The 13,672-nt window shown below is 35.7% G+C and overlaps 1 protein-coding gene across 1 annotated transcript in view; it reads left to right on the forward strand.

Moving 5' to 3' along the window:
• Window positions 1–12,025, forward strand: part of LOC110032931 (U-box domain-containing protein 45-like) — a 46,277-nt gene extending 34,252 nt beyond the window's left edge. The window contains exons 10-12 of the mRNA XM_020736726.1: window positions 9,966–10,064; window positions 10,158–10,322; window positions 11,775–12,025. Coding sequence (XP_020592385.1) covers window positions 9,966–10,064; window positions 10,158–10,322; window positions 11,775–11,790 — 280 coding nt within the window. The 3' untranslated portion in view covers window positions 11,791–12,025. The remainder of the gene's footprint in view (window positions 1–9,965; window positions 10,065–10,157; window positions 10,323–11,774) is intronic.
• Window positions 12,026–13,672: the final 1,647 nt, after the last annotated feature.

A 13,672-nucleotide genomic window follows, 5' to 3' on the forward strand; every position in this document is an offset into this window, starting at 1 on the left:
GAACCTTATCGTAAGCTTTTTCTAAATCAATAAAAAACAAATGTAGATTCTCCTTATTATCTCTGAACTTCTCCATCAAACCTCTCAGTAAATGTATAGCTTCCATAGTAAACCTGCCCGACATAAATCCAAATTGATTATTTGAAATTTTTGTGATGCGTCTTAACCTATGTTCAATTACCCTCTCCCTTAATTTTAAAGTATGACATATCAACTTAACTCCCCTATAACTTGCACACTCTTGTGCATCCCCTTTATTCTTAAAAATAGGGACCAAAATGCTCTTCCTCCACTCCTCAGGCATCTTTTTAGTTTTTAAAATAATATTAAAGAGTTTAGTAAACCAAGAAACTAAGAGTTTAGTATGCCAAGAAACTCTCAAATCTCCCAAATATTTTCACACTTCAATTGGGATATCATCAGGTCCTACAGACTTTCCACCCTTGGTTTTCTTTAAAGCCTCCTCAACTTCTTTTTTGCTAATGTGACGGTAAAAATGAAACGTTTTTTTATTATTCACGATATTAAGATCACTAAAGTCGATCGTATTTTCAAAAACTTCATTAAAAAGTTTATCAAAGTAACTCACCCACTTATGTTGAATGTCATATCAACACATAAATCGAAAAAATTCATGATTGCTAAATTATAGAAGATTTTATTCATAAAAAGAAATATTTGACAACCGGGTTGACCGTCGCCTCGTGCAGGACTAATCTCGGTTCATTAAACTCGAATACTACAAGCTCCCCCTAAATTTATATTTCTCTATCTTTTCTCTTTCGGCACGTACATTTGAAATTGAACTGGCCACCCGAAAATCAGCCAATTCACCCCTCAGAGTCGCCACCTCAGCCCAGAGAGCTTCCAAGTTTATTAACTAGGCCCAGAGTGCTTCCATGTCCACAACCTTGGCTCGGAGAACCTCCAGTTCAATGATTTGGCGTGCCACTCCTTGGGCCGGAGTGCTTCCAAGTTTATTAACTAGGCCCGGAGTGCTTCCTGTTCCACAGGCTAGATTTGGCGTGCCACTCCTTGGGATAGAGAGAAAATAATGTCCACAGTTTCCGCAAGGATCGGACTAGTGTTACAAAGACAAATGAGAATGCCGAATAAAAAAGAACTATGAAATTACCATGCATTCGGTCTATTTCCGATGAATGGAAGCTCTCTTCGACGAGAGAGGGCATACCACCATGAGGGCCTTTCTCGGCTGGCGTTAAAGGAAGAATATCTGCAGTTGGTAGAGCTTCAATCCTCATAGCCTCGTCGGCTAAACTACGAAGCGGTTCATCGTCACTGGGTGAAGCATCATCTTGAATAGTTTTCAAAGCTGGAGGATGAAGAAGTGAAAAGTTTGGTGGCTGAACTTACACAGTCGTCTCTGGGGGTTCCCCCGCCTCAGACCGTAATTGGGCCAGATGGTGACGGAGCAGCGCACAGTCCAATGCTTTTCCTCCCTTCAGCCTCCTTCCCATAAGTGGTTCCGAGTCAGATGATTCATCAACCTCTTCCACACGAGGTTGTTTGGTAGACGGATGTTTAACTGATTCTGTCGATTCGACCAGCCTCTTTTTGCCGACTGTTTTTGTCTCATCCCCTTTCCTTTTTACAAACGGATGTGACTCTTCGCCCACCTTTTCCTTAAGGAGTGGATGGGAACTATTCAGTTTTATTTTTTCTTCGTCTCCTGCAGGGTGGGCTCTACAAATTGTAAGTCCAAAAGCCTTCAACGAGGCTTTCTCACTTACTGGTTTTATTGGCTCCAGAGATATTTGTTCGCCTGGATGACTGACTCACAAGAGCAAGATGCAGGGGATGGAAAAAGTGGAAAATGCACTCAACGCCCTATTTATAAAAAAAGGGGCACAAAAATTAAGGGAGTATAAATTAAGATAGATATTTATTACTATTTATATGAACAATCATGTTATTTAGTTCTCTTATTCTTTTGGAAGCTATCACTTCAAATAAGTAAGAGAATTGTGAAACTAATTATATACATCAGTAATGTATATAATTATATACTCGAATCTCGAGGAGAAATAATTGGAGATATGAAGGACATGGATTATTCGTGCAAATGATCTGTTGATCTCATAGAATGAACGAATGTAGAGAATGAACGACCCTACAAGCATCACATAGCCTCATCAACACTAATCACCCAGTAACTATCATCATGAAAATTAATGGTTGCCCAAGATGAGGTACTTTAGTATAGAAATATAAACCGAAGGTATGCTTGTCGAATTACAGTGATTTATCCTTTGCATGATGAAATAATTCTACCTTAGGATGACACATATTCATATTCAATTTTCACAGAATACACGACCAAAGATCATTGAAGACGACCAAATGATGTTGAGTCTCCGAATCAATCACGACCAACCAATTGAACTCCAAACAACCAAATTGGATAGTTACGAATATGAAGCTATGTTCAAGGTAGCTACATAAGCATAGCGACACTAGTATTAGTTATGAGGTTTGAATAAATGATATTCAAGTTATAAATGTATGAACAACTCATTAATTATAGCAGCATTCCCTTTTTAATAGCAGAAAACTATGTAACTTACAGATCCTGCTTATGAACTATATAATAGGAAGATCATTTTCATGAAAGGGAACTACGAACAGAATCCTCACTAAAAAATTTAAAGTGTTCAAGTCTTTCTTTTCTCTTCTTCTTTCATCTGGACTAACGTTATATTCCTTAGACATGATCTGCAAAATGATTTATAATCCAACAATTTAGTTTTTTGATTATATTACTAAATTCTTTAACAATAGTGTTGATAATCTATTCCTTTTAGTTTTTTTTTTATTTTTTATTGATTATGAGTAATTTTATTACTTTGATATTTTCATTTGTAAACCATGTTACAAAAATAATTAAGAGTTATCCACCTCAATTTCAAGTAATTAAACCATTAAAATACATATTTGAAATTTCTATTTTTTGTTCCTCTGTGATAATCTTTCTATGTGTAGGGAGAGATTCACTGAAACCGATTCTAGAGATTCAAAGCAAAACATAGAGCAGAAGTATACAAAATAAAGAATCATAGAAAATACAAAAAAAAAACACAGAGATTTAACATGGAAAAACCCGAGAACGAAAAAAATTGTGAAGTCTTACCACACCAACAAAATAGGTTTTAGGGTTTAGGGTTAGGGTAAGGGTTTAGGGAAGTTTCCCCATAATTTGGAGCACTTCAAGATGCTCCTTATGTCTCCTTCGAACAAGAGAAATTGAAATCCAACTTGACGCAAGGGTTTAGGGAAGTTTCCCCATAATTTGGAGCACTTCAAGATGCTCCTTATGTCTCCTTCGAACAAGAGAAATTGAAATCCAACTTGACGCACATGTTCGATCGACATAATCGAAACTTAAATCGGAGAACAGTACAAATACGCCGCGATAGAGCTCAACAGTTCTCCAAATGGTGTAAGGACGTTTATGTTCAGGTGTTGCAATGTTGTGATCTCGAGTTTTTGAATTTGAATTGAGTATTGTGGCACTCCCTTCTAGAATCCTCGATGCCCCTCTCAGGACCTGCGGCGCCCCCATCAGGGTGCTGGAGTGTCAAGCGCTCATGTTCTTAGACCTAGAATGAGTGCTACGACACCCCCTTTTGAGTGTTGTGGCGCTGCTATTCTAAGCATTGGGGCATTGCATGCAGTCCTGCGTCATTCGGTATAGGAACTAAAATTTTTTAGTGGCAACATTACTGAACCCAAAATTGGTGGGACACCCCCGATAAACTCACTATCAAGCACAGATAGTGAAATTAGGGCTCTCAATGAACAATTGATCAACACAATTAGGCTTCACATAATAACAATATTCTACTTGTAGACTAATTGCCATCAAGTCTGCTCCTTCAAATCTACAACATTTTCATAGTAAATAATTTTAGTGTGGTTCATTCATGTCTCAACCTTCCTGGAATCCAACTAAAGCCAAACATAACTTCAATTTCTCAAATGTCACAGCCTTAGGCAACATATCTATAGAACTCTGAGCTGTGTGTATCTTCTCCAAAGATAATTCATCATCTTTTACGAGCAAATAAATGAAATTATACTTTAGTTGGATGTGCTTTGTCTTAGCATAACATGCAATATTTTTTATTAGATGAACCACACTTATACTATCACTTTGAAGCATTGCATTCTCTTACTGCCCAGCTATGATAGCAATATGCTCACCTTATGTAGTCGATAAAACAATAATATTTTGTAATCTAGAAACCCAATTTGCTATTGTGCTCTCCAAAATGAAGATATAACTTCTACTTTTTTTTTACCATCAATATCTCTTATCAGATCTGAATGTACATATCCCTGCACTTCCAAAATAAAGTGTCTTATTGATTGTTTTTTTGAAGTTTTTGAGAATCCACTTTATCAACTCCCAATGTTATTTCGTTGGACCATATTTGGCCTTATACAAACTTCTAATTGCTCAAGCATATGAAGTTCTTCTCCTCTGTGTTTTCTCTGCTTCAAACTTAGGCGATTCTTTCTTAGATAATTTTAAAGTGACTACCTGAGGGGGTGCAAACAGATTTTGTCTCACTTATGTTGAATCTCTGTAGAATATTCTCAATATATTTTGCCTGAGGCAACTTTAATGTACCTGCACTCCTGTCCCTGATGATTTTCTTGCTTGGCTCCATATCATTCATTTAAAACTCTCTTGATAATTTCTCCTTCAAGTCTCTGGTTTTCTCCATATCTGCTCATGCACTCAACATGTCATCCACATATAAAAGAAACATAATATAGTAATTATAAAATATTTAATGAAACAACATTAATATATCAAACATTTTATGTACCCACTATCTGACATAAATTTGTCAAATCTCTTTACCACTACCTTAGTGTATGTTGCAAACCATAATTGCTCTTTTTCAGTTTACAGGTCATGTCTTCTTTTCATGGAACTTCATATCCCAGTGGTTGCACCATATATAATTTTTCTTCTGAGTCATCACGTAAGAAGGTTGTCTTTATAGCCAGTTGCTCTAGATGTAGATATTTCTATACTTTTATGCTCAACACAAATCTGATGATTATCATCTTCACTAAAAGAGAAACTATCTCAGTAAATTCAACTACTTTTTTTTTGGTAAAATCTATTTACAACAAGTCTTGTCTTGTAACACTTGCTACCATCTGCTCTTCTTTCAGCCTGTAAAACCACGTGTGCAGTGGTTTTTTTCATCTGATAGTTCTGTCAATTCTCATGTCAGATTTGACATAAGTGACTTCATCGTATCATCCATGACAAACTCTTACTCCGAGTCTTCTAGTTGAGTGACCTTGTCAGGGTACTCTGGTTCACCATTATCAATCATTCATATGTAGTTCAAAGAAGGAGAATTCCTTTATATCAGATGTGTAGTTTTTGTTGAACCTCCTAACTTTAGTAGAAAGTGTTTGAGGAACTTTCTGTGTTTCATCAGATTGAGCATCTTTTCTTTCTTCATCTTCTTGATGACTTGTTTCTTCTCTCTCAAAATATTTGGAAGGGTCTTTAGAAGTAACTAATGAACAATCTAGAGTTCTGTTTCTGTCATTGTACAACTCTATTTCATTGAAAGTGACATCCCTGTTTCTAATAAATGTATGATTCTAATAGTCATAAACTTTGTAACCAAATTCATCTGAGTCATACGAAGTGCACTTGACAAATATTGAATCAAGCTTACTTCTGGATCCTGCATCAACATGAACATATGATGAATAACCAAATACTTTTAGGTGAGATAGATTTATCTCTTTGTCACTCCAAGCTTTTTTAGGTAAGTCTTCATTCAAAATACTAATGAACTACGATTTATCAGAAAAACTGTAGTGTTCTGTGCTTCTGCACAAAACTGTTTTGACAAGCCTACATACAACTTCATACCCCTGGCATGCTCTGTGGCAGTTCTATTCATGCGCTCAACAACACATTTTTGCTGTCGTGTATTTAGAAAAGTAACTTATGTCTAATTTTTTCTGTAGCACAACAACTTTTGAACATCTGATCCTAATGCTCGATATTATTATCTGATCTGAGACATTTCAAGCTCAAACCTGTCTCATTCTCAACTATGAATTTTTCACTTCTTATACACATCAAATACATCAGGTTTATATTTCAACTATACCCATACATGTCTGGTGTGACCATCAATGAAAATGACAAAATATTGAGAACCTCTAACAGATTGAACTGGAGTAGACCCACTTTTTGAGAAAATAATATTCTTTTGCTTTTCATAAACACAATCTTCACAAAAATTTGACTCCGAGGACTTTAAACTCTGACGTTTGTTTTTAGAAGGCAGGGACTTCATACTTTTTGTCACTCATATCACCAAGATTGTGGTGCCAGAGACCTGTTTCAACCTCTGTTTTGGCTATTCTATTGGATTCAAACATCTCATTGATAAGATGAATGGTACCTTTAATGTTGTCTCAAGTTATCACTATTGCAACTTTAATCACATTCCATGAATCATCTGTAAAAACGGTCATATATTATGATCTTGCAAACTAACTTAAAGAAATCACATTTCTCTTCAAACATGAAACATGTTTACTTCTTTCAGTTTATAAACTAATTCATTTGGTAACATGATATTAACATCACCATTTCTAATAATACTATAGGCCTCACAAATACATCTTCCCTAGATTACTATGAGTATAACTTTTGAACACCTCTTTTTTATGGCAAGCATGAAAAGAGGCACTAGAATTAACTGTCCACAATTCAGTATTATCTAGGGATCAAATAAGGGAGTCACCTTGAATTTCATCTATAATGATATTTGTAGAAAGCTTTCTATCTGGACCTTAATCATCATCCCTTTTTGAGCTTTGCAGTCCTTTTTAAAGTGATATTTATTTCCATAGTTTCAACATTCATTTTTGTCTTTTTCTCTCCCTGACCTGAACTTTCCTCTCCTAGGGTTGAATCTTCCTCGTCTTGTGTTTCTATCCAGATTCATTTCCTTAGTACAGACATTCAAATAGAATTTTGGAAGTTTCACAGCTCCCCTCCTTGCCAAGTTCTTCATTAAGCACTAACCCTACAATATCATTAATATTTAATTTAGTATTACCTGAATTGTTACCACCGCAGTAATTAGTCCATCCCAACTATTTGACAATAAAGATAAGAGTAATAGTCCCTTATCTAACCATCAAACTTAATGCCAACAAAACACAACTAATTTTTCACAGTGTTGAAGTTACTCAAGTGTTCAATCACTAAACTATCATTTGCCATTATTGTAGTGAACAAAACCTCTTCATCAAAAAGACTTTGTTTGAAGCCAAATGCTTCTCATACATTCTTCCCGATGCAGTTATGAGATCAACAATAGTCTTATCATTCATAATGTTGAAAGCAACATATGAGAAAAGTGAAAGTCAGATCAAACCTAATTTGTTTAATAAAGAATTTATCATTCTCCCAAAGTCATCGATTCCTATTTTTGAGTGATTCCATCCAATGACAAATATAGTTTCTTTTATTATACAAATATTCAATTTACGTGTTCCAGAAACAATATTTGAACTATTGAACTTTTCAACCTTGTACCTCGCTTTGTTAGTCATTGCTCCCACCCAAACCAAAGATCTTTAGAAAACCCGGCTCTGATACCACTTGTTGGGAAGTAGACGTGGAAAATTGATTCGATGGATCTGAATTAAAACTTAGAATACAAGTGCACAAAACAAGAAATCACAAAAAAATATAAAGAACACCAAGATTTAACATGAAAAAACTAGAGAACGGGAACAAACAACGGAGCCACACCGCATCAAGAAATATACTATGAAGAAAATGAGGAGAATAGTACAAAATACACCTCACTCAAGTTTCTTCACAATTTTGAACCCTTCATAACTCTCCTCACCTCTCCTTAGCACAAAAGAAAATAAAATCCAACTTAACGCACATATCCAATTGGCAGGTTCAAAACTTAAATCGGGGAACTACATAAATACGGTTACTGGCGTCGGGAAGCCGTGATAGGGCCGCAACGACGCTTCAAAGGACGTTGGGGCGTTGCAATGTCGTGCTCTTGGGTTTCTAAACCTGAACTGGGTGCTACGACACTCCCCTCAGAGTGGTGCAATGTCGAGCGCTCGGGTTCCTAAATCTGGATTAAGCGTTGCGGTGCCCCTTTCGGAGCGTTGGGGCACTTCTGTTCCAAGAGCCGTGGCGCCGCATCTAGGCACTGCAGCACCTGGTATAGGAAATAAAATTTTTCTAGGGCAGCACTCCCGATCCCAAAATAGGGGGGACACCGCCCATAACCCCCGACAAATTTACTGTCAAGCATGAACGGTGAACTTTTAGGCTCTGAATGAATAATTGATCAACGCAATTAGACTCCTCATAATAACACTATATCACTCTGAATTTTTAGTATCTCGGACAAAGATACTCCCAAATTATTATTTTTTTATTTACTTTTAATTACTATTTCAGAATTCAGTTGAAGTTGACGTTTATTTTTGAGTATGTCATAGAGTAATTATCTCTGATAAGATGTAATATTTGATTTGAAATTATTTGCGAGAGAAATTACAAAAATTGAATTTTTTTCACTTGTAATTCTGGCCTCTACTCCTTTCGCTTCCCTTGAGGCCACCAGCAGACTCTCGGGTCTCGACCCTCTGTGTAGCAGAGAAGTGAATATGATTTGTTACTTATCAATATATAAATGTGTATTTATACTATTACCTTTAAAGTAATCTCCAACGTCAATTCATAAAGCAGCCAATGCATCTAAGGCGAAGAGGGTGTTTTTGGCTACTATTTTATAAACTCGTTTCAAACTTGACACATGAATGGCGAGAGCAATGTAAAATAAGTCTTATAGGTCTGTATATATGTATGCTTTGATTAGTGTTTTATTAGTTGAGTTCATGAAAATTAAATAATTTTGCTGTGAAGCCGGATTATATCTTCCTTAATTAATTGTTCGTAAATTAATATAATAAGCTGTTCTACAATGCAAACAAAAATGTTAAAATTCAGGAAAGCATGCTTTCCCAAACACTCGAATCATAAAAGCGGCGCTAGGAAACTAAAGAAAAAAAAAGGTTTAAAATCCCCACCTCGCCCCACACTTTTCTCCTTCAAACAACCAAAGCAGAAATCCCTTGGCTTTTTGTCGACGATCGGAATTTAATTAGGTTTTGAATCTTTTAGGATGCAGGGTCCCGTATTGTCCGTGGGTTCATACAACCTGAGAGAGACATATAAAGAATGTGAAAGCAGATGATGAAATTGTTCTACAAGTAAAAATTTTCCTCTCTTCAATGATCTACTTGTTTCCTCGAAAGGAGGAAGTGATTTAATCTCTTCCTAAAAACGACAGAATTAAAGAGAGAGAGAGCAGTAGAGCAATCGACCAATCCCTCTTTGAAGGTTCCCTCTGCTTATTCTTAAGAGAGAATAAAATAAAATCATGAACCGTACGAAACGAATTTTGTCCACGATGTCTTGTTGAAAGTCCGCGATGTGAATGTCAAGCAGCTCCTCAATGATGATGCACCATATATCAATCCTTTTAATTCGGATCCTTATTTTGGCTATTTGTCAATCCTGAGGTTCACTGACCAAGGCCAACTCAATAGACTGGTCAACTCTTTCAATTTGACAGGTCAATCTTGTAGATTTGATGAATCCGATGAGGTATGTATTAGGCATGATGATGGGCTCCAAACCCTGTGGTACTTCAGATATCCATTGGTCGAGAATTGGTCCACCAAAGCCCCTTTATTGTTTATGGGCCATGGAGACCAATTAGACAAAAGGGAATAAAAATGAAGTTAAGAATCTCAAAGTAATAATTATTCTATTTCACCGACTTTGTCAAATTAATTCACAGCTTATCCCTTTGAAATTTAACCTCTAATATAAATTGTGCCTGCAGGTACCTTGAAGGTGACTTTGACCGTTATGTTAATCAGATCAGACAGCCTCATATTTGGGGAGGAGAGCCAGAGCTGATAATGTGTTGTCATGTTCTCAGGTGACTATTACTTCTCTTGCTTACTTTTTTGAAGCTTTAAAATACTGAAAGCCTATCTACTACTGTTGTACGCCTAATGTAACGCCTCTTCAGGATGCCAATAACAGTTTATATGCATACTAAGGGATCTGAAGGGCCTAATGTTATAGCAGAATATGGTCAGGAATATGGAAATGAGGATCCAGTTCGTGTTTTATACCATGGCTATGGACATTATGATGCACTGCAGCTTCCTCTTGGCAGAGCACAACCTAAATTGTAAGTTAATTCTCTCTCTCTCTCTCTCTCTCTCTCTCTCTCTCTGCAACCATTTCTTGTAATTTGGACTGTTAGCTGAAGTTAAATAACTTGAGGTGTAGGTGCAGTCTAATATGATCATTCAATGTTTTAATTGGTGTTTGTAAATGATTTAGGAGAAAAGTGTTAAAATAATCTCTTTATTTTTTATGGGGTGCTAGTTTAGTCACATAATATTTGAAAGTGTCAAACTAGTTCTCAATTTTTTTTTAAAGGAAAATGAAACCTCCCTTATTTTAAAAGAGTTTAGGGATTATTTCAGATCATATTAGGAGAGTATAAGGATTACTTTGACATTTTTATAAACTATGGAACTAAAATAAATTCTGAGAAAAAATTATGAGACTATTTGACATTTCTTAAATTTTTTTAGAAGATTTACTTACATGTCATACACTTCCTTTGTATTTTCAAATCTAATAGTATTTACATATCTAATAGTGAAATTGTTCAATCCAAATTTGTTCTGGAGAGAGCCTTGGAATAGAGCGTTAGGAACATAGAGAGAGAAATAGAGAGAGAGAGAGAGAGAGTACAATGATTTGGCCCTCAGGGCGAAAACGGGATATTCCTGAGCACTGTAGCCCATGTTATATTATTGAATAGTTGGATTATAAAGAAAGGGAGAGAAGCCCCTATTATTAGGACATAGAAGAATAGAAAGTAAAATTTTATGATTGCCCTGCTTTAAAGAGGTTTTACAGGGCATTATAGTCTTTTTGCATGTCTGGGTCTGTTGCTTGGAAGCCCATTTGACCAATCAACTGAACCGATCTCAGTTGGCTCTTATTTATGGCTGCTGGTCGGTTTTTGAGTGGAATGGTTGATCGGCTTTTGGATGGTTGGTCGGCTTTTCTGATTGTCAGTGTTTGATAATCTTTGGGGGTACTTCGAGGGAGCTTAATATTTAGTGCTCCTTGAAGGGTTAGGCTTTTGTTCGATCGCTTCCTTCATATTGGACGGCAATGATGTATTTGCTGGAGTGTTTGTGGACTTTTAGCCATTTTCATTTGTTATAGCATGAATGGTTTTTTTGCTTGCTGATTCTTGGCCCAGTTGGCCTATGAGTCGGTCAGATTTGTGTGGCGTCACCATCTTTTGTCAGAGAGTTCCTCGTCATGCCTTCTTCAATCCAGACTGCTAAATCATCTCAAGATTCATGCCAACACATTTTTCGGTGTAAAGTAACTTTTAATTTTTATCTCCATACCATTTAACCTATGCATGAAAAATATTATTTTTTTAAAAATTTAATAGTTTAAGATTCAAGTGTAATGAATATAAAAATCAAATTTGAAGGGTTGGACATGTAAATACAAGGAATTGCGTGTATGTGAATGCCTTTTTTTTTTCTTACTTCTTTGTTTATGGAACTCGTAACATCTTAAAGTCACAACTTTGGGCTTTTCGCAGGCATATGAAAAGATGAATTAATCTGGACAAAAGATCTTATATAGCTTATGCATGATTCGAAGAGGGGCTGTCGGTACTTTGTATCAACAAATTCAATCAAATTTGTAGCGTTGTCTGCTTATGCAACACTAATATTTAATGTTACAAATTTTATGGTTATTTCGAACTTTGTACCGTCAAGGACTAAATATCGACATTTTGCCATTTCATTCTGGGATGGCTTCCTGTTATATATTATTTGGGTTGGGTTTTGGATGTAATTGCAATGATTTTAAAAATTATTTTAACTATTTTATACAGAATTTAATTTATCATTAAATAAAATAAATATGAAGAAATAATAATTTAAACAAATTGATGCCTATATATATATATATATATATATATATATATATATTATAATTTTTTGTTGTGCTGTAAAAATTGAGAGGTTCACAACTAATTTTTTTTTGTAGTGAGATTAACATACGTGCCACCTTAATTAGAAAAGGTGTATTTCACTTTTTAAAGGTTAAAATGGTGGTATGTTTTGTGATATGAAAGGCTTGGGAGGTATAAATATAAAAAGTAAAAGTTAGATGGTGGATATGTAAATAGAGAGAACTTGGTGCATATGTAAGTGACCTTTTTTCTAAGCCAGCATTAGGATATTGTCATTTTAAAAATTGGGCAATATCTTCAATTTTAGTTTATATAAAAAAAGCACGATGAGAAGTATTATGATCCATGTATCTCTTTCATGTTTTAACTCATAGATGCATGTTTTCATAGAATTTATATTTAAATTAAAAAATAAATTTGAATGTATTTTAAAATTATCAAAAACTGAAAGATTTGAGGCACTAGAGTGATTATTTAGCGCGTAGCATTGCACAAAAGTTCAACACATAGTCAGGTGATTAAAGTGACACGTAGAGATAACTAGAAGTTTTTAGAAACTTGAAAGAAAAATAATCGAGTGGCCTAGTTTAGCTGAAATGATCCACTATGGGAAACTGTTTACATGTCCAGACCCTTATTCCACAAGCCAAAAAAAATTATACAGTCCTCAAAGTATAATGTTCATAGGCTGAAAAAATCATTGCACAACAGTCAGGAGTGGCTGAAGTGAGATTAGTTGTCGGAGACTTAATATATCATCTTTGAAGTGTGTTGTTGCACTGTGTTTAGAATGATGTGTTGTTCCGTAGGGTGCTTAGTTTCTTCGCGACAATGGTAACTCTGCACAATACTTCGTTATTTCGAAGTTTACGTCTTGGACTCTGCATGGGGCTTCGCTACAATGAGTAAGGGCTGGCCGGAGGTGGTCAAGGACAGTCGACAAGTGATGGTCGATGGTTGCAGTAGCGAGGAGTGTTCATTGTGTATTACTATAATTCAACTTCTTCATGAACCAGCTCCAGGTTCAGCTCCTCTTGTTTAAATTCTAGATCCCTTTTCATGAAGGGAGTTGGGTCTTATTTATATTGTTTAGGAGATGCTTCTTACAATTAAGGAAGGATTCCAAACCACTCCATTAGACGTCCCAGAAAGAATCCCTTGATCTGACGATGTTCGGTGAGCATTTAATTGTCAAAATTGAGTTGACTCGAACTCATTTGATTTGTCTCATGATGCTCGATTCGACTATAGGCTCCTCAGATTTAAAATCCCTATGACCTTTCAATTAGCTGCCCAAAAATTCTAAAAGTGGTTTAATGAATTGATTTGAGCTTGATTTGACTCAGATTGGACAAATTTTGGAGTGATTATCTTCTACTAAAAATTGGGCTCAAATCATGGGCCAATTAGGCTTGGATTTGGTCTAGTTTGGCTATATCAAAAGTGAATTTGAGTTTAGGATTGGAATTGGGGTAAATTGAGATCAAATTGATGGACATTTGAGTTGAATTTGGGGA

Source organism: Phalaenopsis equestris, unplaced genomic scaffold, assembly GCF_001263595.1.
Source record: "Phalaenopsis equestris unplaced genomic scaffold, ASM126359v1 Scaffold001059, whole genome shotgun sequence".
NCBI classification, from domain to species: Eukaryota; Viridiplantae; Streptophyta; class Magnoliopsida; order Asparagales; family Orchidaceae; genus Phalaenopsis; species Phalaenopsis equestris.